We start from the raw sequence: 27,766 nt of genomic DNA on the forward strand, positions 1-27,766 counted from the left end.
GTACCAAAATATTTATAAGCCTGGAAGGCGTTTTGAAGATATTGGAAAAAAGTAATTTTTTGCTCAACTTTGAAGTGGGTAAACAAAACTACTTGGTACACTTGGGACACATCTAATACGCTAAATAAAAATCTGCTCACAAAACTCATTTAAAGAATTCTTTTTGCATATATTTTATAAATAATGTATAGATTTACGTAATAATTGTAGTGCATTGATTTTTCGTGATTCCATGAGTTGTGAAATGATGATTGGGAAGACGTTTACTACGACGTTTTGATTTATAATATTAAATAAGATCTTCTGCGGTTCTAACTTCTCTAATGCTAAAATATGAATGAATGTCATAAATATTGATACGATATGGAAAATGACCACACAGAAAATCAAACACGCTATGCACACGAATGACCTGTTGACCTATATTGTGCGAAAAACTGAATATATAGATAATGAATTGCTGCAATCTATTTTATTTTACATACTATACTGTTCCATTCACAGCTTTAAGAAAGAAAATCAAAAATGTTTCTTGAACTATACAACAAATATAATTATGAACTGGCAGGTAATGAAAAGCTTATTGGAATTACTTTTTTAAATTACTTAATTTTTAAATTTTTAACATTTAATTATTAATTACTTAACATTTAAATTACACTGTTTTAGATCCGAGGACTAACGATTTTTTGCTTATGACGTCACCATTTAAAGTGCTTGCAATACTATCACTTTATCTATGGTTTTGCTTAAAGGCCGGTCCTCATTTTATGAAGGATAGAAAACCATTTCAATTAAGACAAACATTAGTAGTTTACAATTTAATTCAAATTATTTTAAGTGCATTCTTTTTTAAAGAGGTAAGTATGTTAGCATAAATAATAAATATATTAAAAAATGTATTCTTTTTGTTAGACTCTCATGATGTTCTTATACGAGTACGACCTAAGATGCATTCCTTTAGATTATTCAGTAAATCCAAAGACGACATATTTATGCTTTCTAGGTCATATATGTTTTTTATCAAAAATATCTGAACTTCTAGATACTGTCTTCTTTGTGCTACGGAAAAAATATTCACAAATTACAACATTACATTTATATCATCACACTATTATGGTTGCTATTGGTTGGGTTGTACTTAAATACATGGCAGGTAAATTTATGTTGTAACAGAATTTGGCTTAAATTATTATAATAATAATAATTCTATTGATATTAGGCGGTCAGGCAGCATTTATTCTATTAATTAACTCATTTGTACACATAGTAATGTACACATATTATTTATTAGCTGGATTAGGACCCAAGTTTAAAAAGTATTTAACATGGAAGAAGCAAATTACGCAATTACAATTGGTACTATATGTCTACTGCTTTTACTGTAATATTCTTCTAATAACACATTTCAGGTTCAATTTGTAATAATATTGATATACAATCTACAAGCTTTACCCAGGGAATGTGATTATCCAAAAATGATGCATGTATTTCAAATTGTGGAAAGTTTAATTTTTATATACATGTTTTCATCGTTCTATGTCAAGGCTTATAACACAAAAAAGCCGATAGATTCAATCAACGCATCAAGTAAGAAAGTTTGTGAAGTCAAGAGTAGTTAATATAGTATAATTTCCATTAACGTTGTATGGACTTCAAATGTTATGGAATAAAAAATTGATGTAATTTTTGTATAATTTCTTCGCTTGTAATCATGGCGCTGGAATCAGTATCATATCGACACATAGTTAGTCAGCTTTTGACTTGTCATTTTGTCTGATAGCATTGTAACAGAAATATATAATTTTTCATATCCTTCCTATTATACTAAAGCTCAAATTGAACCCTCACCTCCTTAATCTTCGACCTTTAATCCACTGTGGATGACAATACAGAAATTAATAATTGATGCGGCAATGGATTCTACTGACAGTAGACGAGTTAATATTAATACAAGAGCTCCCCCTCACAAGAGAACTATAGGGTATACATTGAAACAAGAAACAATATGAACGCATCAATAAGAAAGATTAATACGGAGTGCTGGGCCAAATTTACTTATGATACAAATCAAGACTTATAGGGAGCCCAAAGAAAAATTTTAAGATGCTCGAAGCGATTTTAAAAGTAATTTAATGTCTTTTAAATTACATATTTTCCAAAAAGCTGTGTTTCTGAGTGAATGCTGAAATATTCTTGTCCGAACCTCGTAATGATAAATTTACATGCTATATCCCGTATTTTATCATTACGTACGATTCCTAACCATATAGTCATACAAAACGTTTCAAACTAACTTTCATTTCTAATCCCCATTCTTCGACTTTTCCACAAGAACCCTCTTCTCTACAAAGCTACTAACACTTTTTACTACCATTTACTACCATCACTTTCCTCGCATAAAAAGTTGCTTCAAAATTTGATATTCCTTCTACGGTAATCATTGCTTATCAGCCAAAGGTATTACTTAGAAATGGGATATAAAGCCGAACAGTCTCAAGTTGCCTCTGCAAAGGTGAAAACCAAAATACATGAAATGGTTATTTCATTGAGTTATATTTAGACTTCATAAATAAGCATAGATATAGATTCATCATACTTAATGAGTTCAATGCTAAATATGTCCACTAAGGAAATGGGTTTACTAAACAACAGGAAAAGAGTTTCTTCAAGCAGCCACTTAACTAAGGTGCGAAACATTATCATCTGGCAAGATAACCTATTGACTTATAGACCCCAATAAAATCCCTGATTTAATTAATTTATTCATAGCCAAAATATATCAGCTAACTATATGCAGGTGGAAGAAGCTTGGGATATAACTCTATACTCTGACCATACTCCAATCTTACTCAGGCTCAGCTAGATAATGAAGTGGAATTATTTGTTGCAGCTATCCAACAATCTGAATAAGTTTCCAGATAGTCTAGATATCGCGCTCGATACTCTAGACATTATTGGAAGAATCGAATTTAATAACTACCCCAAAGAAGCTAGAGAACTTATTCCTGAAATAAATAATGTCAGTGACTACCTAACCAAACTGTCAAATAATTGTAAAACTGACTATTTACTCAGGAGAGCTACGTGGGTAAAAAGTAATACACAAGAAAGCTACTATTACGTTGAATATCTCGTAGAGACTTCCAAATTTTAAAAAACTTCCCACGTAAAGCAATTTCAATACAAATTAAGCGAACTCTTACAAAGGTAGTGTTCATGCTTGCTGAAGTTTGATATCGCAAATCGAGCTTTGAGGGTAAATCAGGAAAACGCTTACTCTGAACCTAAAGCCATTAACGCAAGAGTACTACAAGGCAGTGTACTAGGGTCAGTCCTACATCTACTATATACCAGTGATACTGCTGAAGGCCATTATCAAATTAGCCAAGAGTCAGAAACAACGACTGCATCATCACATTAATGCCGAAGCCATCTAAATCCTCGACAATGCGAACCAGATCAGAACACTCAAAAGGATTAAATCCTTTGAGATTTTATAATTTGTATTAATACAAAAGTAGAATATAGTGAGAGTATTATTCATTGATCAGACTAATGATCAGATTGTAATATAAATGAAACGAGAAGGAAAAGATACCTTAAACTAAGATTAGAACTAAAACTAGAAACTTTCGGGTTTTGCCGTGTGTCTTTTAATAAAAGGTTTGACGTTTCGGATGCCATGTTGCAACCTTCTTCAGAAACTGGTTCGAAGTGACGAGATCAAAAAATCGGTAACTATATATAAGTCGGAAAAACTAATTAATAATCAGTTAACGCTAATTACAAACTAATTAATAACTAATTGCGTCGCGTCCGGTGTGAGGCGGGAAGAGGTCTTCGTGTTCACCACCATCTTCCATGTTCTGCTAAGCTCCCAGCCATCCTCTCTGTTGACGTTACTTTTATGTCGGTGAATCTCTATGGCTTCTCTCGTCAGTCTTTGGTAGTATCTGTTGTCCCTAGCCAGCACCTTTGTTTGTTCGAAGTCTATTCGGTGCCCCTCTGCATGGCAATGTTCCGCAACCGCCGACTGCTGGATCTTCTTCAGCCTTACATCCCTCTCATGCTCCTTGAGGAGCAGAAGAAGATGGTGGTGAACACGAAGACCTTTTCCCGCCTCACACCGGACGCGACGCAATTAGTTATTAATTAGTTTGTAATTAGCGTTAACTGATGCTCTGGATATGGTTATTCCACCGATGTCGTACGCGTATCTGACCACATTCGCCTTCCTTGTAAATGAGATAACATTACATTTCTCTGGATTAAGCGTAATAAAGTTTGAGCTGCAGTAACGGAGCAATGCAGAAATATACCCTCTAGCAAATAATTTTAGGTCTCAATTAATGACCTCAAAGATGTCATTAATGTAAATATTAAATAGGAGAGGACCTAAGAGTGTGCGAGAGTAAGAGAGTGCTAAAATCCTGCTTGAGAAAAGGATGAAGAACATGACAGTACGACTTTTCTCAGATAATCCAGCTGCTCTCCAGGCGCTGCAAGCCGTGAAAGCGGTATCGGCTCTGGTTAATGATTGCAAATGAACATTAAACACACTGAGTTGTGATAACAGAGTCACTCTGGGGTTTCTGGAAATAAAGCGGCAGATGAGCTAGCACGAGAGGGCAGCGCTAAAGCGTTTGTGGGGTCTGAACCATCAGTTGATGTATCATTTGCGATGGCCAAACATAGGATTGGACTGTGGACTGAAGAGAGACTTCACCTACTGTGGATCAGTTTTCCTGGAAGGAGACATACTAAGGTGTTTATTATCATCGCCACTGTCAAACTCTTTTAGGGAATCGTTTAGGACTTACTCGTAGCAGCATAAATGTTCTAATGGGTGTCTTTACTGGGCACTGCCGATTAAATGCACACCTGAACTTGTTGGGTTTAGCCGACGATGTTGAATGTCGACTATGTGCGGAGGATGCGGAGACGGTTGAGCAAGTTTTATGTCACTGCCCTGTATCAGATTCTCGAATTTTGGGTCGCAGTTTATCTCCCGGAGCACAGTGAAATTTGATAACGATATCTATCGGGATACAATAGATCCTTAGGGTCGCGGTGCAAGGTTGGTTGGTTCGCCCACCCGATATGTAATCTATGTAATGTAATGTAACACTCAGATAAAATGGAAAATTGTAATATCATCAACGTTTTTTGATTAATTATTGGGAAACTTGTGTCAGATATAATTTGAAATTAAAGGTGTCAGTTATAGGCTCACCAAAACATTTATTATGATGTAAAAATTAAAAAACTAGAAAAACGTAGAATACTGTTGTACACTCATATTTAATTATCATTTTACGAATAGTCTTAATTGACATGATCGGTGTTGCAAATTTTTGGAGAAATAATTTTGTGATTATATCTCATTAAAATGAATACGCCAACCTCAATAATACCCATATTCATTTCAAACTAATAAAACTAATATTTATCAGGTGGATATTCAACTTTTAAGTGTTTAATTAATTCGTTTGTACACGTTATAATGCACACGTACTATCTATTGGCAGGCTTAGGCCAAAATTTCAAAAGTATTTATCCTGGAAAAAGTAAGTTACCCAGTTACAACATAAACGTTATTATAAATGAGTTATTTTAGTTCAAGCTTTACCTAGAAAATATGATTACCCAAAATTCTTGATTGTGCTAGGGATAATTGAGGGTTTTTTATTTATATACCTCTTTACAAAGTTTTATACCAAAACATACCACAATACTAATAAGTCAAAGGGTCGAAGGGATACAAATGGAGAAATTTTAAGTGAGTTAGTTAAAAGTTTAAGTGAGAAAACAATTAATTAAGGCATTGTAAAAATGTATAGGTAAATAAATTTTAATAAATATAAAAAAATATGTATATGTAAAATAAAATATAACATATAAATGTAATACTTTTTAATTTTTGTGGCTAATACTTTATAAAGTTTCAATAAATAACAGAAAATATCATTTCTATAATGTTAACTGATTCAATCATCAAATTGGCATCAGTTTTTGTAAAACTAATCAGTGAAATTAATGAAAGATGAAAAAGAATAGAGCTAGAGAGAGAGTTGAAATCGACAGCGTCTTAACAGTACCAATATACAATTTGTTGCTTATAAGCAGAGACCAAGACGACAACACAAGACATCGGGAGGACCCGAATTATATCTCAATTACAGAAGTAAACGCCGAAGTAACAACATAAAAGGTGTAAGGAAGTTACACTATTTTTACTTTTCAAAAACCAAAAATCCCGAAAAATAAATATATCCGAGTATACTTCCCACACTACTTGTAGAAATTCCGAAAAAGATATCTTATCACCTTATCACCTCCCGTTTATGCAACCCAGTTCACATTTTATTAATTTCGATAATTTTCTTAATTAAACTTTGATTTTCTCCGTTTTCCATTTCGAAACCGTTATCTTAAATTCCAACAACGTTCCCTGACCGAAGCATCAATAAATGAAAGTAATTAATAAAATTGCTGAATCACGAAAACATGTGCTCTCCGAAAAATTATTATCAAATAATTAAATAATTCCGAAATAAACAAATTTTCAAACAAGATACGACAAGAGGAAGTTTCAGCAGCGAGCTACCGTCGAGCTACCGTATAGCGATTATTTTTTATGATGCGGAATTAGAAATCGTAGAACGATCAAACCAATTTCAAACATTTACAAATATCATGAAATAACCGTTGAACGATTTTAAAGATGATCCGCTTATTATTAACACGATTATTAACCGAAAATCCTCCCGCATCATAATTAATTAAATTACTCCGTTCTGATGGTCATCCGTGGAAAATATTGCCCAACTGCTGGAATTGTTTTGTGTTGAGGTGCGCGTAAATTAATACCGATTAATTGGTTTTAATGTGAAACACGTGGTCGGGAAAACGTTTGTGAATATAAGTGCCGTAAACAGAGGCCGGTTTTGTTAACAATATTTTTGTGGTTTTCCGTATAAGTAAGGGTATCTTTTGATTTGTGTTATAAATTTTTCCGTTAATTATTGTTGATTAATTGTTAATTACTCCGCCGTTCCTTAACCGATTTTATCCGTTCAAAGACAGTAATTATGTAATTTTGTGTACCGCATCCGATAGCGCCGTCAGAATTTTGCTATTTTTGTTAATTAGCGCCGAGCATTGTAAATTAGTCTTTAACCCTTTCGTTACGGAGTATTTTTAAGATCATATAGCAAGCCCACATACAGTGCGCGGCAAAATTATGGAACATATTCAATAAATTGATAACAAATTTTTTTTTGCAAAAATGCCGAAACGGGTCAATTTTGGTTAATCATAACACACATTATGACACCATATTCACTTCCTGATAATCATTTTTTTATGAGTTATGACGTCATCGACATTTTTTTTAAATGGTACCATATGCATTTGTTTACAGAATCTGAAAGGATATTTTTTTCTGCGACCAACGATGTAAATATCGATATGGGTTACATAAGGAAAATTTTGAGAAAATTAGCTTTAAAGGTACAAATTTTATTTCTTTTTGTGAACGTAAAAATAGCCTTACACATGGGTAACCATGGAAACGCTTTGTTTGGTTTTAATAATGTCTATTCAAAAACGTCAAAATTAGTTTAGTGAGTGTTTAATTGAATTGAAACAATTTTTATAGCGATTAATTCGTGTATTTTTGGATTGTTTTCTGTGTTGTAATTGTTTGTTTGTATTTTTTTTTGTGTTTTATGTTGTTTAGTTTTGTATTATTTATTTTACAAATTTTATTTTTTTTCGAACAAAAATATACTATTACCCTTGCGTAACCATGTACGTTGTCATGGTTCTTTAATTTTTTATTCTCTATTAAAAAACACTAATAATTTAAGTTTTAATGTGCAAGGTTTTAAGTTTTAATATTTAAAGTTATTTAATGTCCGTAGAATATAAATTATGTTATAAAAAAGAAATAAATTCTGATTCCAATCATTTAATCAATTGTTCGAAATGCCCTCCACCCACTTCTTGACAATAAGCAAACCTATTCATACATTCTTTCAAAGTATTATAAATAAATTGCGGACTAATATTACGAATTTCAGCGCTAATACAATTTTTTAATGCCTCTACATTGAGTGGTTTCTCAGCGTACACTTTTGATTTTAGATAACCCCATAGAAAAAAATCAAGGGGTGTAAGATCTGGGGATCTGGGGGGCCATTCTATCGGCCCCCGTCTGCCAATCCACCGCTCAGGGAAACTATTATTCAGAAATTCGCGAACAGGATGTGCAAAGTGCGGAGGTGCACCATCCTGCTGAAACCAAATATTGTCGTCCAGTAAGTTGAGTTATTATTATTTGGGAATGCTTCTAAAAGGACAGGCATCAGTTCATTCCTCAAAAACTCCAGATATCGTTGACCTGTCAGAATTTGTTCAAAGAAGAAAGGGCCAATGATTTTATTGTGAATTATGCCTGCCCATACATTCACTTTTTGAGGGTATTGGGTATGTACCTCGCTTATCCAATGAGGATTTTCGTTACTCCAGTATCTGCAATTTTGTCGGTTTACTGTGCCATTCAGGCAAAATGTAGCTTCATCCGAAAATAAAACGTTGTAAATAAAGAGTGGATTACGGTCACATCGATTCTGCATAATTTCACAGAATTCCATGCGGCGATCTGTGTCATCTTCATTGAGTTCTTGCACTAACTGCACTTTGTAGGGATGGTACTTCTCTGCTCGTAGCACACGTAGTACAGATCGCTGAGAAACTTGATGATCCGCTGCAATTTGTCTCGAATTACTATGGGGATCATCTTCAACAGCTAACAAAATATTAAGTTTCACATTTTCGTTGATTTTAGGATGTCCAGCATGTGCAATGTGCTTAACATGTCCAGTTTCTCTAAATTTCTTGTCAATTTTGCTAATTGTTGATCTACTAATAACTCTGTCAGGGTACTTTGCATTAAACAAATTGCAAACCTCTTGTTGTGTTCGGGTTTTATCTCCACATCCAATAAAAATTAAAATTTCTATGCGTTGGGTTTCACTTAAATGAGCCATAATTATTTTAAAATAAATACGTAACAACAAATGCTCAAAAATAAAAACAAAACAGTAACAAATATTGAACAAAACTGGACTAATGAACACAGACCACGGCAAAAAAATAACAACAAATAACAATCTCAATCAGAATATAACGCAAAATAACTAATACAAAACTAAACAATATAAAACAGAAAAAAAATACAAGCAATTACAATACAGAAAACAATGCAAAAATACAGGAATTAATCGCTATAAAAATTGTTTCAATTCAATTAAACACTCACAAAACTAATTTTGACGTTTTTGAATAGACATTATTAAAACCAAACAAAGCGTTTCCATGGTTACCCATGGGTAATGCTATTTTTACGTTCAGAAAAAAAAATAAAATTTGTACCTTTAAAGCTAATTTTCTCAAAATTTTCCTTATGTAACCCATATCGATATTTACATCGTTAGTCGCAGAGAAATATATACTTTCAGATTTTGTAAACAAATGCATATGGTGCCATTTAAAAAAAATGTCGATGACGTCATAACTCATAAAAAAATGATTATTAGGAAGTGAATATGGTGTCATAATGTGTGTTATGATTAACCAAAATTGACCCGTTTCGGCATTTTTGCAAAAAAAAATTTGTTATCAATTTATTGAATATGTTCCATAATTTTGCCGCGCACTGTATACAAAAACGTATGCGTACGCTCTTAGTAACGAAAGGGTTAACAACTTGTACTGATACGATCCCTCACGCGGAAAAATCCAGATTTCGCCCTAAAATGGCATAAATAGCCGGCCAAAATTCTGATTTTTAACAGTTCTTCAACAGTTCTTCAATAAAGTAAAATACTTTTATTTTTCTGACGGATACAGAACAGAATTGATTGATAGAATGTTTGAAAAACAGAAGAACAAAAACATTCTTAATAGCCTTAAAATTAAAATAATTCTTAAAATATACAGGACATTGGAATATCAGGGTAATATAAATAATAAAATAAAAAGGATCCTCAAAAGATATAATATCACACTCACATCCAAAAGTAAGAACACCATTCGACAAATCCTTATAAACAATAAAGACAAAATAGACAAAATGGAAGATAATGGAGTATACAAATTAGAGTGCTGCACATGTGGTGCGGTCTACATTGGAGAAACTGGAAGATCATTGAAAACTAGAATTAAAGAACACAAAAATCAACAAAGGTCCAATTTCGGAAGACACCTTATCTTCAACGGAGACCACAAATTTGACGAAAGAGACAATTCCCAATTAATACACCGAATAAATAAAAATAACTTAATTTAGACCTTGGAAAACTATGAAATTAATAAGTTTAAACATAACCATCCAGGACAGACATGTTTGAACGACCAAATAACAACAAACGAAAAACCACTTTATACATATTTAAAAATGCCGTACACCCCTCCCAAAAAACCCCCAGATGGACGAGGATCTCAAACTACGGTAGCGGTTTGAGTATCGCAACATTCTGGGTCCTTTGGCTACCTATACAATTTTCTATTTTCCCACATATATCCTACCCAATCCTTATAAAACCCCTACATTCTTATCCAAATACTCCATTCATCGTTCTATCTTTTTAAAATATTTCAAAATCCAGAATTCATGGTCTGGGATTTGTTGTTTATGATATATATGCGTGATAAGTTAATTATAACCACCTGAACTTTTATGTCTGAATATCCAAGTAAAAACAAGCGAGAAGCTGCACAACGCGTGTTTGTAAATTTGCCTTACAACCCTCCTTTATATAACCCCCAGATGGACGAGGATCTCAAACCACGGTAGCAGTGTGAGTATCGCAACATTCTGGGTCCGTGGCTACCAACGAAATCTAATATCATCCCTATACATTCCTACCCATTTCCTAAAAAACCTAATAAAATCTATTCAAAAATTACCCATCTCTTAACTTTTCTATTAAAATAGTTTATTTTTTATTTTACTTCAAAACTGATTTTCTAACCTATAACGGTAACAAACACGTGCACACATAATTCCATCTTGTTCGTTAGTTTAGACTTGATACACAATTTTACTATTAATAATAACATAGACACTTTTCAATAAAGCGCTTCATAGAGATTTCAAGATGCAAATTGTCAAGAGAGCTTTAAAATTAAATTGACAACATTTTTAAGTATAGTAGTTATTATTTTATAATAGGAAATTCGAAGGTTCCTGAAGATGGTTTTATAAAAGGACCGAAACCGGTAGAATTTATAACATTACATCCATTTTAATAAAAGTACAGAAAAATAAAAGTATTTTACTTTATTTAAAATAAAATGGAAAGAAATAATAATAGCAGCATTAAGTTCTTCAATAGTTCTTCAACAGTTCTTCAACAGTTCTTCAACAGTTCTTCATCAGTTCTTCAACAGTTCTACAAGGCTTCAGCAACAGTCTCTTCAAACATATCCATCCGTTTTCGAAATACCCGTATTTCAAATTCACCGTAAGTCCGATTTATTTTGAAAGACTTTGATTTTATTTTTGTTAACTTTCATTCATTTGTAGCGATCCGCAGATCAGTTCAGATTTTGTTAATTAATTATTGATATTTTTATTCATTCTCGAAAGGAGGACTCATTTTGAGTGCATTTTGAGTTCGGTTTAAATTAAATTAAATTTCTCCTTTCGAAAAAAGTAACTTATTTCGGTGTCGTTTAAGAGTCTTAGTGGAAGGTTCGAGTGAGACTCCGGTTTTTCTTTGTATTACACTTTTTAACGAGTTACTCCTCTCAATATGATCGCCATATGGTAAGTCGTTAATGTTTTATTTCACATATTAACTTGTAAAGGTTCTAACTAATTGCTTTAGCTTTTTCTGATTTGGTATGAACCTACGCAAAATTCGATATTCTTTTTGAATTGTTCTTTTTATTAAATTGATCATTTTGTTATTGTTGAACTTAGATTTTGTTAATGCTTTTAATTAAATTTGCTTATACAGATTATCAAGTAAAGTCAGGAAAATTACTAGATTAAAATTTCTTTTGTTGTTAATCAATATAAAGTTTTCGAGTTATTTTTGTAGCTAAACTTTGTTTGTTGTAATTTATTTCAACTTTAATTCTGATTATTAATTTTAGATTGCATTTTATTTTTTTTTGCTATTGTTTCCTTTGATTTTAATTCATTAAATTTGTTATTTAAATTTAACTTGATATCTTTCATTTTTCTTAATTTCATTTAACTTTACTCCCTAAATCCAAACCGGCGTGACAAGGTTCTGCTTGTCGCATACGCCTTTAGCACGCCCACACAACAAAGTAAGAGCCGCTCCTTACACATTTTTCTTTGTACATTTTGTCCTAACCTTAATACTCTTGGAAGGTTCTTCGAGTATTCCGTTCCTTTACACCTTAGGAAGGTTTCCAGGTGTATCCTATACCTCCGCCTCATTTTTTTGTTTGTTTAATTTAAACTCATTTATTATAAAGTCAAAGTCTTGTCAATTTATTCCCCCCGTCCCCATTCTCCGACCGTGGTTAAAAATTAATAAACTGCTCACCTATTTGATTATTTTATTGTTAATAAAGTTTATAGTTATTTGTTTTCCAAATTTTGTTGTTTTCTTCTTTCCCTTACCGAATCCCTGAATCTCCGACTGTAACCCCCAAAAGCTACTTGGAGGCGAAAGAGTTCTTTAACTCTCTAAATATAAGGTGGCGCCCGATACCGTTAACATCCCGAACATATAAAAAGGCACCAAGACCCCTTTCCTAATCCCGTTACCAGGAAAGGACGTCACAAAGGGTAAAAACGGGCAAAATTGCAGTTAATTAGATAAATGAAAATTAAAACTGTAAAAGTGTACGATATTTAAGGCCAATTTTCAAGCAAGTTTTTCTCGTGCAGTCTTGATGCTAAAACCTCTGAAGCTTTTTTGATAGTCCTGAATCTTGTACCAAACTATTAAACTCATGCTCCTCAAATCCCTTACGAATGGAATCATCTTCACTTTAAAATATGCAAAATAGGCTTGCCTAACAAATGTACTGATGTTTGTTCTTTGACTGACTGTTTAAGCACTTACTGATGTAAATATAGAGCCGGAAGCCTCTGTATGGCGGACTTTTCAATTACACACCAATTTAGCTTTAAATACTTTATTAAGAATAAAGAACAATTCACATAATAATCTCTATAAAATACTCTCAAAAATGGACGACTTCGGAGCGGTAGGTAATATCGGTAGCAACACAGAACAGATATTTAGAAGAAGCGCCAACTACATGTTAAAATCAGAGCAACATTTTACCCCCACTTTAGCATGGCACAACTAGGCGCGAAATTTGAACTGGAAAATAACTACTGCGAAAATAAGCAATAAAACACAAATTTAAAAGTGAACTGCTTTTTTATTGATAGTAACAGCAAATATAACAAAAATAATCTAAAAATATATATATTTTCAATAAAAACAATAATTTTAATAAGCTTTTAAGGAAGGGTGTTTACAGGACCACTTCTTTCTAGACAAGGCTGATACGGCGAGATTAGACATGACAATCTAAGAAATTACAATGCAGTAATCAAAAAAATTAATACGAAATTAATTAAAAGAATATTTTACCTTAAAACCAAGGTCTATAGAACATAAGGTTACCTAATTCCCTATGCCTCTGTAGTATCAATTATTACCCCGCAGAATGACGTCACTGGTTCGATACAGTCAGAGTAGAGTTGAGTAAAAGATAGCCTCTACTGTGGTACAGTCTATATAAAATATTTAAACCTCGCATCGTGTTGTGTTGTTCATCGAACCGGCTACGCCACTGACCCACCTTGCCCCTCAGAGGAGGAGAATCGGCATTGGGCAACCTTATGTTCTATAGACCTTGCCTTAAAACTAATATGACTTAACCTCAAACAACAACGGTTATTTCTTTTCGATTCTGTCATACTGGTGGCGCGTCGGCGTGTTTGGGGCAGACCATGCAGAAGTGGGGGTAAAATGCCAGTAAACGCTGCGAAAACGTGTGATATTTGAAAATTGCGGTGTTGTCAAACCTAAACGTGGGAGAATTGGCATTTGCGCATGCATGGCATGAATGTGACGTAGGCGTTGCCCAAGGTTTATATATAAAAGGTTGTCTAGGTTCATACGCAACCATACCGCGCATTACGTCACATGTGGAAAATAATACCGCCAAGCAATTCAAATTAAACAAATGCATGAAGCACCACATGGCCATGAGGTTGCGTGCGCACTCCGTGATCGCTTACGTCATGAAACACTCCTGCTCTTGCCCCTCGCCCACAAACTAAAATCAAAGTATTGCAGCATAGGAACTTAGACAACCTTTAATATATAAACCTTGGGCGTTGCCGACTTTTAGATACTACCTTCATCCACAGTATAAAGTAAAGCAGTAATCTCACTTCGTGTCGGCACCTTTGACGTCGTATCCGTACATTTTTTACTGCGCACCATTGAAATAATTGTCGCAACAAACTTTTATGTCGATGATAAAGATCACTCATAAGGTAGCAAACGTGGCATGAATGCGCGCAGCGTGTGCGCAGTAGCAAAACTGAGGACGCCATATAAGGCAAGTGAGACTACTGATTTACTTTATACTGTGCTTCATCCCCCTGACGCTGACGTCACATTCATGCCATGCATGCGCAAATGCCAATTCTCCCACGTTTAGGTTTGACAACACCGCAATTTTCAAATATCACACGTTTTCGCAGCGTTTACTGGCAATTTACCCCCACTTCTGCATGGTCTGCCCCAAACACGCCGACGCGCCACCAGTATGACAGAATCGAAAAAAAATAACCGTTGTTGTTTGATTTAGCGATGAGATACTCCGGGTTCATTGTGTGATGATTAAAAGGAATGATATCTTATGTAGATATTGTAGATAACAAAAAATTCCACAATGATGTATATTTATTAGAGATTATGTACAACAATTGTTTCGCTTTATTAGAGCGTCTTCAGGTACAACTAAAGTGATAATAAAATTAGCAGGTGTTATAAAAATTAAGGAATAATTTTCTCTTATCGTCAATCAACGAGAAATGATCAAAGGGTCGTAACAGTTGTGCATCATGTGGAAAAAGATTGAGAAACGAAAAGTAACAAAAATGATTGGAAACTCGAACGATTCAAAAAACTGAATCATCATTCCATCGTCCCACTCAACAAGAAAAGCTGAAGGCGTGTTGAAATATAAAAAAGGCTGAAGGCAAATGAGTGAGACGATGAAACGAATACACAGCCTTCGAAACAAAAATTAACTACTCTGTTCTCTGACAAATATCTTTTCTTCACTAAACACATTAAATTTTACAAAAGATATGTTGATGACATTCTTCTTGTATTCGAAGGAAACAAAGCTCAAACAGTTATTAAATATGTTGTTTAGTTGCTCTAAACAACATATTTAATAACATTAATAACTTACAGTTTACCAACGAAATAGAAAACAATGTGTGTATTAATTTCCTTGATTTAAAAATCACTAGAAGACCGCCCGAGAACAGAGTGGCCTTCGATATTTTCCGTAAGCCTACTACTACCGATTGCATAATTCCTAAAGCCTCCTTTACTTGTAAACAACATAAATATGCCTCCTTAAGATTCATGTTTAACGGAGTTCTTAAATACCCTCTCGATCTTACAGAGTTTAAACAAGAAATCCAAACAATTGTAGGGGTGGGCCTCAGTAATGGCTATTCCATTGAAGAAATACAGAGTTTTTTTTACCGTATACATCAAAATAATATTAACAATCTCATATACCCTAAATTTTCTAAACAACCTACTTACAGGAGACCCTCTCTGCAGGTTTAAAAGACTTTAATATTACCCTGGTATTTACTGCTGGACATAAACTTGGGCAGATTCTTCCTAGCAATAGACATAGGTTTTCAGATATTCAAAAAAGCGGGATTTATAGATTGAGTTGTGGTGATTGTGATAATTTCTATATAGGACAAACTGGTCGTGACCTAGAGACCAGATACAAAGAACACATTTCTAAATCCTCATCAGCCTTTAAAAAACATCTAACAGATAATAACCATACTTCCAACATTTCCAACATAAAACTGCTTAAAGAACTAAAAAAATCAAAAAAAAATGGATCTTTATGAGGAGTATTACATTAACTATCATAATAGAAAGACCCCAAACTTAATTATCAATGAAATTACTGAATTTTACAACAACCGTTTATTTCTGAAAATTTGAATTTTACCGCCTCTGCCGGTTCGTTGCAATAATCACCCCTCCTTCTTTGTAAAACCAACTTCATACCGGTCTTACAAAAATGGCCGTTTGAGTGCGCACTTAATTTTAGGTAACATTTTGTAAGTTTTTTTTTTAACTCATTTAATTGTCCTTTTTCTTTATTTATTTTTAGATTAATTTTTGTTTCGAAGGCTGTGTATTCGTTTCATCGCCTCACTCATTTGCCTTCAGCCTTTTTTGAATTTCAACACGCCTTCAGCTTTTCTTGTTGAGTGGGACGATGGAATGATGATTCAGTTTTTTGAATCGTTCGAGTTTCCAATCATTTCTGTTAATTTTTGTTACTTTTCGTTTCTCAATCTTTTTCCACATGATGCACAAGTGGGGGTAAAATGTGTTGCTCTGATTTTAACATGTAGTTGGCGCTTCTTCTATATATATCTGTTCTGTGTGTGACGTAGGCGTTGCCGACTTTTAGATACTACCTTCATCCCCCTGGGTAGCAACGTCTACTGTTAAAAACAAAAATTGTTTTCTACAAAATAATAACAACTTAATAAAGGTTGTCTTGGCAGAGGTGGATATAAAGAAATATATGACAGACTGATTTGGCTCCATTCTTATACAGTGCGCGGCAAAATTATGGAACATATTCAATAAATTGATAACAAATTTTTTTTTGCAAAAATGCCGAAACGGGTCAATTTTGGTTAATCATAACACACATTATGACACCATATTCACTTCCTGATAATCATTTTTTTATGAGTTATGACATTTTTTTTAAATGGCACCATATGCATTTGTTTACAGAATCTGAAAGGATATTTTTTTCTGCGACCAACGATGTAAATATCGATATGGGTTACATAAGGAAAATTTTGAGAAAATTACCTTTAAAGGTACAAATTTTATTACTTTTTGTGAACGTAAAAATAGCCTTACACATGGGTAACCATGGAAACGCTTTGTTTGGTTTTAATAATGTCTATTCAAAAACGTCAAAATTAGTTTAGTGAGTGTTTAATTGAATTGAAACAATTTTTATAGCGATTAATTCGTGTATTTTTGGATTGTTTTCTGTGTTGTAATTGTTTGTTTGTATTTTTTTTTCTGTTTTATGTTGTTTAGTTTTGTATTATTTATTTTACAAATTTTATTTTTTTTTACAAAAATATAGTATTACCCTTGCGTAACCATGTACGTTGTCATGGTTCTTTAATTTTTTATTCGGGGGTAAATACACAAGAGCTTGACTTTTAATCGGATAATTTTATTTTTACACGAAAGTTTTGTTACCATGGAAATAACTCGAAATCAAAAGCATGATAAAATCGCGACAGCTTTAGCTGGAGCGATTTTATCTTTTGATTTTGATTGAGAGTTATTTCCAAAGGGTAACAAAACTTGAGTGAATTAAAAATAAAATTATCCTGATTTAAAATCAAGCTCGAGCGTATTTTAGGGAGATTAATACACGACAATTGCACAATTTATCAACAATTTTTAATTATTTATTAACTATTTTTGACTTAATTATAGTTGTCAAAAATGTGACATAAACAAAAGTATATATATGGTAGTCGCGTTTTAATCAGTTATAAAATATCACGTGTGATTTATTCAGTTGAAAAACCTAGGTAACTTTTATCCACTTAGAAATTCACGTTATTGGTCGAAATTTTAAACGATTGTTACTCTGATTGGTTGTATATTATTGGAGTGCATTAATCTCTATTAAAAAACACTAATAATTTAAGTTTTAATGTGCAAGGTTTTAAGTTTTAATATTTAAAGTTATTTAATGTCCGTAGAATATAAATTATGTTATAAAAAAGAAATAAATTCTGATTCTAATCATTTAATCAATTGTTCGAAATGCCCTCCACCCACTTCTTGACAATAAGCAAACCTATTCATACATTCTTTCAAAGTATTATAAATAAATTGCGGACTAATATTACGAATTTCAACGCTAATACAATTTTTTAATGCGTCTACATTGAGTGGTTTCTCAGCGTACACTTTTGATTTTAGATAACCCCATAGAAAAAAATCAAGGGGTGTAAGATCTGGGGATCTGGGGGGCCATTCTATCGGCCCCCGTCTGCCAATCCACCGCTCAGGGAAACTATTATTCAGAAATTCGCGAACAGGATGTGCAAAGTGCGGAGGACCATCCTGCTGAAACCAAATATTGTCGTCCAGTAAGTTGAGTTATTATTATGTGGGAATGCTTCTAAAAGGACAGGCATCAGTTCATTCCTCAAAAACTCCAGATATCGTTGACCTGTCAGAATTTGTTCAAAGAAGAAAGGGCCAATGATTTTATTGTGAATTATGCCTGCCCATACATTCACTTTTTGAGGGTATTGGGTATGTACCTCGCTTATCCAATGAGGATTTTCGTTACTCCAGTATCTGCAATTTTGTCGGTTTACTGTGCCATTCAGGCAAAATGTAGCTTCATCCGAAAATAAAACGTTGTAAATAAAGAGTGGATTACGGTCACATCGATTCTGCATAATTTCACAGAATTCCATGCGGCGATCTGTGTCATCTTCATTGAGTTCTTGCACTAACTGCACTTTGTAGGGATGGTACTTCTCTGCTCGTAGCACACGTAGTACAGATCGCTGAGAAACTTGATGATCCGCTGCAATTTGTCTCGAATTACTATGGGGATCATCTTCAACAGCTAACAAAATATTAAGTTTCACATTTTCGTTGATTTTAGGACGTCCAGCATGTGCAATGTGCTTAACATGTCCAGTTTCTCTAAATTTCTTGTCAATTTTGCTAACTGTTGATCTACTAATAACTCTGTCAGGGTACTTTGCATTAAACAAATTGCATACCTCTTGTTGTGTTCGGGTTTTATCTCCACATCCAATAAGAATTAAAATTTCTATGCGTTGGGTTTCACTTAAATGAGCCATAATTATTTTAAAATAAATACGTAACAACAAATGCTCAAAAATAAAAACAAAACAGTAACAAATATTGAACAAAACTGGACTAATGAACACAGACCACGGCAAAAAAATAACAACAAATAACAATCTCAATCAGAATATAACGCAAAATAACTAATACAAAACTAAACAATATAAAACAGAAAAAAAATACAAACAAACAATTACAACACAGAAAACAATGCAAAAATACAGGAATTAATCGCTATAAAAATTGTTTCAATTCAATTAAACAGTCACAAAACTAATTTTGACGTTTTTTAATAGACATTATTAAAACCAAACAAAGCGTTTCCATGGTTACCCATGGGTAATGCTATTTTTACGTTCAGAAAAAAAAATAAAATTTGTACCTTTAAAGCTAATTTTATCCAAATTTTCCTTATGTAACCCATATCGATATTTACATCGTTAGTCGCAGAGAAATATATACTTTCAGATTTTGTAAACAAATGCATATGGTGCCATTTAAAAAAAATGTCGATGACGTCATAACTCATAAAAAAATGATTATTAGGAAGTGAATATGGTGTCATAATGTGTGTTATGATTAACCAAAATTGACCCGTTTCGGCATTTTTGCAAAAAAAAAATTGTTATCAATTTATTGAATATGTTCCATAATTTTGCCGCGCACTGTATATTGGACAGGCACAAACTTTTCGCCCACACCCTGGAAATCCTTTCTTCTTTCCATATCTTCATGATTAGTAGGAGGAAACAGGAAACCAGCTCTTCGCCTCCGTATTCAAAATTTCATTCCTGGGGCCTTCTTATTTTTTATGGCTTCGATTGCGACTCTTAATCTAACTGTTGGTGGTGCCGTGGCCTCCTCTTCAGTTCCACTTACTTCCATGTTCTCATCGTTTCTTTCGTACACAATTTGTGCCTCTCGCGTTCTGAGATTTAAAAGTTCGTGAAAGTGACCGTTCCATGCGTTCTTGATGTCTTGTAGATCTATGGTTGATAAGCCATGGCTTATGATATTTGTACGCATCTCTAATATTGTTTCCTTTAATGTTTTCTTCCATTTGAAGTATCCGGTCGTTTTCATAGTTTATCTTGTTCTGTCTACATATTTCTTCATATTTTATCTGTTCGTTAATAAAATTAGTTGCTAGTCTGTATTCGTTATCACCTTTTAGTCATCATTCAATAAAAACTTTGTACCAAAATATTTATAAGCCTGGAAGGCGTTTTGAAGATATTGGAAAAAAGTAATTTTTTGCTCACCTTTGAAGTGGGTAAACAAAACTACTTGGTACACTTGGGACACATCTAATACGCTAAATAAAAATCTGTTCATAAAACTCATTTAAAAAATTCTTTTTGCTTTTTGCAATAATTATAGTGCATTGATTTTTTGTGATTCCATGATTTGTGAAATGATGATTGGGAAGACGTTTACTACGACGTTTTGATTTATTTAATATTAAATAAGGTCTTCTGTGGTTCCAACTTCTAATGCTAGAATATGGATGAATGCCATAAATATTGATACGATATGGAAAATGACCACACAGAAAATGAAAAACGCTATGCACACGAATGATCTGTTGACCTATATTATGCGAAAAAGTGAATATATAGGTAATGAATTGCTGCGATCTGTTTTACTTTATATACTATACTGTTCCATTCACAGTTTTAAGAAAGAAAATCAAAAATGTTTCTTGAACTATACAACAAATATAATTATGAACTGGCAGGTAATGAAAAGCTCATTGAATTACTTTTTTAAATTACTTAATTTTAAAATTTTTAACATTTAATTATTAATTACTTAACATTTAAATCACACTCTGTTTTAGATCCGAGGACCAACGATTTTTTGCTTATGACGTCACCATTTAAAGTGCTTGCAATACTAGCACTTTATTTATGGTTTTGCTTAAAGGCCGGTCCTCATTTTATGAAGGATAGAAAACCATTTCAATTAAGAAAAACATTAGTAGTTTACAATTTAATTCAAATTATTTTAAGTGCAATCTTTTTTAACGAGGTAATTATGTTAGCATAAATAATAAATGTATTAAAAAATGTATTCTTTTTGTTAGCTTCTCATGATGTGGTTATACGTGTACGACTTGAGATGCACTCCTGTAGATTATTCAGTAAATCCAAAGAATACATATTTAATGTTTATAGGTCATACATATTTTTTATCAAAAATATCTGAACTTCTAGATACTGTATTCTTTGTACTACGGAAAAAAGATTCACAAATTACAACATTACATTTATATCATCACACTATTATGGTTGCTGTTAGTTGGGTTGTATTTAAATACATGGCAGGTAAATTTATGTTGTTACAGAATTTGGCTTAAATTATTATAATAATAATAATTCTATTGATATTAGGCGGTCAGGCAGGATTTGTTATATTAATTAACTCATTTGTACACATAGTAATGTACACATATTATTTATTAGCTGGATTAGGACCCAAGTTTAAAAAGTATTTAACATGGAAGAAGCAAATTACGCAATTACAATTGGTACTATATGTCTACTGCTTTTACTGAAATATTCTTCTAATAACACATTTCAGGTTCAATTTGTAATATTATTGATATACAATCTACAAGCTTTACCCAGGGAATGTGATTATCCCAAAATAATGCATGTATTTCAAATTGTGGAATGTTTAATTTTTATATACATGTTTTCATCGTTCTATGTCAAGGCTTATAACACAAAAAAGTAAGTAACAAGGAAGAAAGTTTGTGAAGTAAAGAGTAGTTAATATAGTATAATTTTCATTAACGTTGTATGGACTTCAAATGTTATGGAATAAAAATTGACGTAATTTTTGTATAATTTCTTCGCTTGTACTGCTGTCTACTGCTGTACTTCGCCACACCCGTTTTCATTTCCCATGCATTCCAGCTTAGGGAGTTTTCTTTGGTAGTCTCCCTACTTCCAACCTGATAATATTCAGGTCATGCTTCTGAGAGAAGTTGAGACAATTAGATGTTATTACTGACCATATATTTTTCTTTTATTTGTTTTCAACTTAATCTACTATTGTTACATAACAAAGTGCTTATCTAATACTCCCTTTGATTTGGTTCAACCATTCTTATATCTAACACTGCTTCATGTGCACTAGCTTTTTATCACTTTTACTAGCACTTTCACTATACCAATTCAAACGATTTCAGTCTTTACAATCTTCTAACTAAGCCACTGTTATCCAGGAGCTGGAAAGCAAGGTTTCAGGAAAAACAGATCCACTACAGATGCCTTATTTATTGTGCAACAAATTAAAGAAAATCTTATCGAACTTGATAAAGCGGTATACACCTATTTTATAGACCTAACGAAAGCTTTGAGATAAAAGACGACTGACAGAAGAACATCAAAAAATGGCAGAGAAAGTAATATTAGAGTTAAGTATGAACAATACAACTAACATACAAACAGGTAACGAAACATCTAATAAAATATGTACCTACTTCAGAACGCATAAGACAAGATGACTCCTGAAGCTTGAGTCCTTTCTTATCCTATCTAATAGTGGACAAGATGATAGATCAGATAACAGAACTTTATATGGGGTATACAATGAGAGACAGGATCATAAGCATGATTCACCGAAAAAACAAAATGAATGACATTCAGCAGGGGGCTAAATCATAAAATGAATAGATAAACCTACAGAGCACATTTAAACACCTTGGCATATAATGGCATATTTAGTCATTAGAACCTAGTAGAGAATCTTCGGAGCCAGACTAATAAGGCGGCTGCAATCTCAGGATGCTTACGAGACATTATATGGAAGAAGAGACACATAACAACCAAATTGACGATTCGTGTATACAAAACATGTGTACGATTAGTGCTAACCTACGGTATCGAAATAAGACCAGATGTAAACAAAACGAAAAGTGTTACGAAAACAACAGTAATGAAAACGCTGAGAGCAATAGCAGACAAAACTCTTCGCGACCGTGTAAGAAGCGGTGACATAAGACAATCATACGGAATTCAATACATGGCGGGATGTGGGAGAGAGTGTAGGAGGGGTTGCAATGAACATGTAAAAAGACTGGACACGAACAGGATAGCGCGCAGTGTACTGGAACGAAAACCACAAGCACCCGGAAGACCACGAAAGGAATAGCAAGATAGTTGGAACTCTTTATTTCTAGAAAAGAAACAATACGTGGTTAGTGAACAGCTTTACGGATCTTCTAGTAGAAGAAGAAGAAGGTGCTTGCGCACATTGTTGTTTCGAATGAATCATTAAAAATTCCTCTGAGTACTTTATTCTAAAATGTTTGCACCATATTTCTATTGCTGGTACAGCCCCAAAGTTTTATGCCATAAGTCGACACTCAGGTTTGAGGACTTGTTTATAAAACATAAGTTTGTTGAATGCAATCTGAGTTCTTCATATTTTTTCTTGACATCTGAGTTCTACTTAAACATGAACACCCATGCCAAGATATTGGACTGTATTTTCGTAGGCAACTACTTGTTCACTATTATACCTATAATGACTTGTGCTCAATCCGTTCATTACCAAAATTGATATTCCTCTGACTTGTTTTTGTTTAAATACACCACTTTTCCATCCAGCTTTGTATTTCAGCAATAGTTTATAATTTTTTGATTGTATCACTGTTGTTGTTTTCATTGGCTAGAATTACGGTGTTATATGCAAATGTAGGCAAAATTATCATCGAATGTAGTACAGCAGGAATACCATTACCCTGTGCCATACCTGCTTGAATTATTCTCACGTTAGAGTAGTTATCATCTTGTTTGATCCTGAAGAAGCGTTCCATTTACATGAACGATATGATTTCAAGCTTGTAGTTCACCCCTCATGTCGTACTTTGTTTATGGCTTGCGTCACATTCAGAAATATTGCAAACTTATCTTCTATGAGTAATTCTGTGGATCTGATCAATCAAAAATGTTAATTTCTGAACCCAAATGGATGATTCAATCTTAGTCTTTTAAGTAATAATTTTTCAAACACTTTGGACATTATCGGCAATAGTAATATTGACCGATACGATATTGTATCGTGAAGTGACTTCCCAGGATTAAGTATCATGACCACTTCAACCATCTTTCACATATTATAATAGGAGAGAATCATCAACCAGGTTTACTTATTGTAACTCTTGTTTTTCCCGGCTCTTTCAGTATACGGTTGATTCTCAAGTCGAAAAAAGGTTTTGTTTTGAATTAATATAAGTCTTAATTTCCTTTATCTTTATAAATTTCCTTTATGGCGTTAAACTTAATTATTTAATGTCATTTCTCAGTTGAGTTATAAGATTGTTCACCTTTATTTTGTCTTATAGGGATCTGGAGTACTGTCATTTCTTACGTTTCTATACGTGTAGGTAGGTTTCCTCTTGTCTTAAAATCATTGTCATTTGTGTAGATTTCCAATCCGTTCATGTCTCTTCCTTTCTGAGCACGCCTGCTGTGCCTACACATCATGTTAATATCGGCTGCATGAGCACCGAGTTGCAAACTTTTAGCTGTTAATAAGTTTTCCCTCCCGATATTAATTTGTCTTATTACATATTCGGTTACACAATTGCTAATTACAAATTAGTGTTCATAGAAATAATGAACTATAAAGATCTCCTTTTATGACATTAAACCATGGAACTTGATGAACTTGATGCTTAATGATTGATGATTATGATCAGGAACTAAGTCCTTATTTATCAGCCCAGTATTAGCAGTTGGCGAGTATTGTATTCAAACATCTTTCAAATCAGGTTTCAATGATTATTTTGAATAATTTTTAATTGTAATTTCAATTATATCGTTACATTTAGTTTTAAATTCAGGTTTTGTAGTTTGAATTTTCTAGTTATACCTGAAGATTATTCAGATGTAACTGTCCAAACAGTATTCAAAAAAAAAATTTATTTTTAATCTAGTATATTATTTTCCCCATAATAGACTATCTATTTTGATATTGAAATAAATTCTATATGAGATAAATCAGTACCTTTATAACCTGTATATAAATTTCCTATTTTTGTTCTTCACGATGTTATCAAATGCAGTTATTTTTAAGAATCATTGCATTATTGATCTATTGATCTATTGACCCATATTGTATGTGGATGCTAATATAAATGAAATATCTTTATGAACCGCGGCATTATCACACAATTGTGTCAAGTGCTAAGTGTAAACAACACTAAAATGTTTGAAGTCTATCAGTATATAAATTATGATTTATCAGGTAAGCGAGACGACAACGTATTTACGTTCATAATTTTTACAAAAACATTTTAGATCCAAGGACAAAGGATATTTTTCTTATGTCATCCCCTTTTCCAATATTATCTATTTTGGGATTATATTTATGGTTTTGTTTAAAGGCCGGACCACATTTTATGAAAAACAGAGAACCCTTCAAATTGAAAAATACTTTAATTGTGTACAACGTTTTTCAAATTATTACTAGTGCTTTTTTTTTTGTTGAGGTAAGATATATAATAAAACAAAATATATAAACCTTAAAACATTTCTAAATAGGCAAGCTCACTTTGGCTTTTTAAATATAATCTTTCATGTGAACCTGTTGATTATTCGAATAATCCAGACGCTGTCTACGTATTACATTTAACTTATATTTACTTTCTATCAAAAGTAATTGAGTTATTAGATACAATATTTTTTATATTAAGAAAAAAGTATTCGCAAGTGACTACTTTACACTTGTATCATCACGCTTCCACGGCATTTATAATTTGGGTAACTGCAAAATATGTTGGAGGTGCTTTATAGTTTGTTGTTTCTCGTTTTGTAATTATTAATAATTAATTTTGTAGGGGGACAAGCAACATTTGCGGGATTTTTAAATTCTTTTGTACACATAATAATGTACACGTACTACCTTATTGCAGGATTAGGACCAAAATATCAAAAATATTTAACTTGGAAAAAATATATAACTCAAATACAATTGGTATAATATTTCTTAAAAAAACATTTTATTATAATTTAGGTGTTTTCTTTTTTAGATTCAGTTTTTGATAATTTTTATCAAAGGTATGCAAGCTATCTTTACGAATTGTAATTTTCCAAAATCACACATCCTTTTGCAAATATCGGAAGCTGTACTATTTTTCTATATGTTTTCATCGTTCTATTCTAAACAATACAACAAACAACAGAAACTTCAATAGAGAACTTAGTAATTAATAATTAATTGTATTTTAGCAAAAAAGAGGCCCAAATGTAAATAATTTAGAAATAAAAAATAATTTCATTAATTTGTTTTGATTTAATCTTTTTGTTAATTCAAACAAAACTGGTGGAATATTTAAAACCTAGACTTTGGTATTGAATAAATTAATTCAATTGACATTAAAATTTTAAGCAATTTCACTCGCAGTATAAGTTAAGTGTAACGATCGAGAGGTGTTGTTTTTAAAAAGCAATTTGTTTGTTGTATACTTAACAAATTCATTTGGTTTCAGAATTTATTTATTTTTTAATTTATTTTACTTGCTTATCAACAAAATAATAACAAAATATTGTATGTTATGTAAATAAGATATAAATTACCTTTATTTTGTTTTAAAGTAAATAATCTGTTGTTTCGATAATATCCATTGTCTGCTACAATTATAACTGTAATTTATATCTTGTAAGCTCTACTCTCAGGGAAACTGAAACCTCTAGAGAGCGTGTACCCAGGTGTAGTAACCAGCCTCGGAATAGATGGATTAAACGAAGACGACTTAAGCTATGAAAACGGACAACGATTGTAGCTACTTGGAATGTAAAAGGAATACCAAAGTCGGTAACCGAAATAACGGAAGAGCTAAAGAACGCTAACGTGGATATAGCTGTGTTGATGAAAATCAAAATGCGGAACCAAACGAAACAAGGGCTCCACAGATGGATTCCGAATTCCCATGTAATCCGAACAAAATTGTAATGTTGGGTAATCCGAATCACAACCATACAATCGGTTGCAGTCGGTCGTGTATTCTTTGATTTGTTCTTACCGAAGTTTAACATATGTATTATGGCGGCTAAACAAGCGCATAAAACACTAACGCTTAGCGAAATGCAGAAAATTTTGAAACAAATAAACAGTGGTTGAAGTGAAAAATCACTGTCCACAAAGTATAGCATTGATTCGGCAACAATTTCGAACATTAAAAGCAAAGAGGATAAAATAATGGCCTATGAAGTTTATTTGTTAATGCTTCTAGTTTTTAACTAATTGGGTGAGAGGAGACAGTATAAAAGTAAGAGGGGGATAAAATAGTAAGAGGGGCAGTGTGTGGATAGAATGAAACAGCAATATGTAAAGGCGAGAGTATAAACATTATTAATTATTAAGGCGAAATTATTAAGGCGAAAACAGAATGGAGAGAGCGGTTGGGTGAATGAGTGAAAGACAAAGGATGGCAGGAGATGTGAGGGGGGAATGAGGAGAAAGAAGTTGGGTTGGTTTAAGAACAGGGAGGAGATATTAAAGGTTTTATTTGGGAT

General features: G+C 32.8%; 2 protein-coding genes across 2 annotated transcripts; both read left to right on the forward strand.

Moving 5' to 3' along the window:
• Nucleotides 1-480: 480 nt before the first annotated feature.
• On the forward strand, nucleotides 481-1,686 carry LOC111417894 (very long chain fatty acid elongase AAEL008004-like). The gene is made up of 5 exons (XM_023050298.1): nucleotides 481-568; nucleotides 670-860; nucleotides 916-1,156; nucleotides 1,223-1,359; nucleotides 1,413-1,686. The coding sequence occupies exons 1-5, from the start codon at nucleotides 526-528 to the stop codon at nucleotides 1,620-1,622; spliced, it is 822 nt and encodes a 273-aa protein (XP_022906066.1). The 5' UTR covers nucleotides 481-525; the 3' UTR covers nucleotides 1,623-1,686.
• An 18,990-nt stretch (nucleotides 1,687-20,676) lies between these two features.
• On the forward strand, nucleotides 20,677-26,519 carry LOC111417878 (uncharacterized). Its single transcript, XM_071201435.1, has 11 exons — nucleotides 20,677-20,854; nucleotides 20,910-20,973; nucleotides 21,076-21,266; nucleotides 21,322-21,562; nucleotides 21,629-21,765; nucleotides 21,819-21,970; nucleotides 25,393-25,496; nucleotides 25,550-25,740; nucleotides 25,793-26,033; nucleotides 26,089-26,225; nucleotides 26,281-26,519. Exons 2-11 carry the CDS (start codon nucleotides 20,931-20,933, stop codon nucleotides 26,443-26,445), a joined length of 1,602 nt encoding a protein of 533 aa, XP_071057536.1. The 5' UTR covers nucleotides 20,677-20,854; nucleotides 20,910-20,930; the 3' UTR covers nucleotides 26,446-26,519.
• The last annotated feature ends 1,247 nt before the right edge of the window (nucleotides 26,520-27,766 follow it).

Source organism: Onthophagus taurus, chromosome 2 (genome assembly GCF_036711975.1).
Source record: "Onthophagus taurus isolate NC chromosome 2, IU_Otau_3.0, whole genome shotgun sequence".
NCBI lineage: Eukaryota > Metazoa > Arthropoda > Insecta > Coleoptera > Scarabaeidae > Onthophagus > Onthophagus taurus.

What these genes read in the sequence shown, in the direction of transcription:
- LOC111417894 (XM_023050298.1), top strand. Translation starts at nt 526, where the DNA reads ATGTTTCTTGAACTATACAACAAATATAATTATGAACTGGCAG. An exon ending in TGTACTTAAATACATGGCAG is followed by an intron (nt 1,157 to 1,222) that starts GTAAATTTATGT and finishes TATTGATATTAG; the next exon opens with GCGGTCAGGCAGCATTTATT. An exon ending in AAATTACGCAATTACAATTG is followed by an intron (nt 1,360 to 1,412) that starts GTACTATATGTC and finishes AACACATTTCAG; the next exon opens with GTTCAATTTGTAATAATATT.
- LOC111417878 (XM_071201435.1), top strand. Translation starts at nt 20,931, where the DNA reads ATGTTTCTTGAACTATACAACAAATATAATTATGAACTGGCAG. An exon ending in GTGCTTTTTTTTTTGTTGAG is followed by an intron (nt 25,741 to 25,792) that starts GTAAGATATATA and finishes ATTTCTAAATAG; the next exon opens with GCAAGCTCACTTTGGCTTTT. An exon ending in ATATAACTCAAATACAATTG is followed by an intron (nt 26,226 to 26,280) that starts GTATAATATTTC and finishes TTTCTTTTTTAG; the next exon opens with ATTCAGTTTTTGATAATTTT.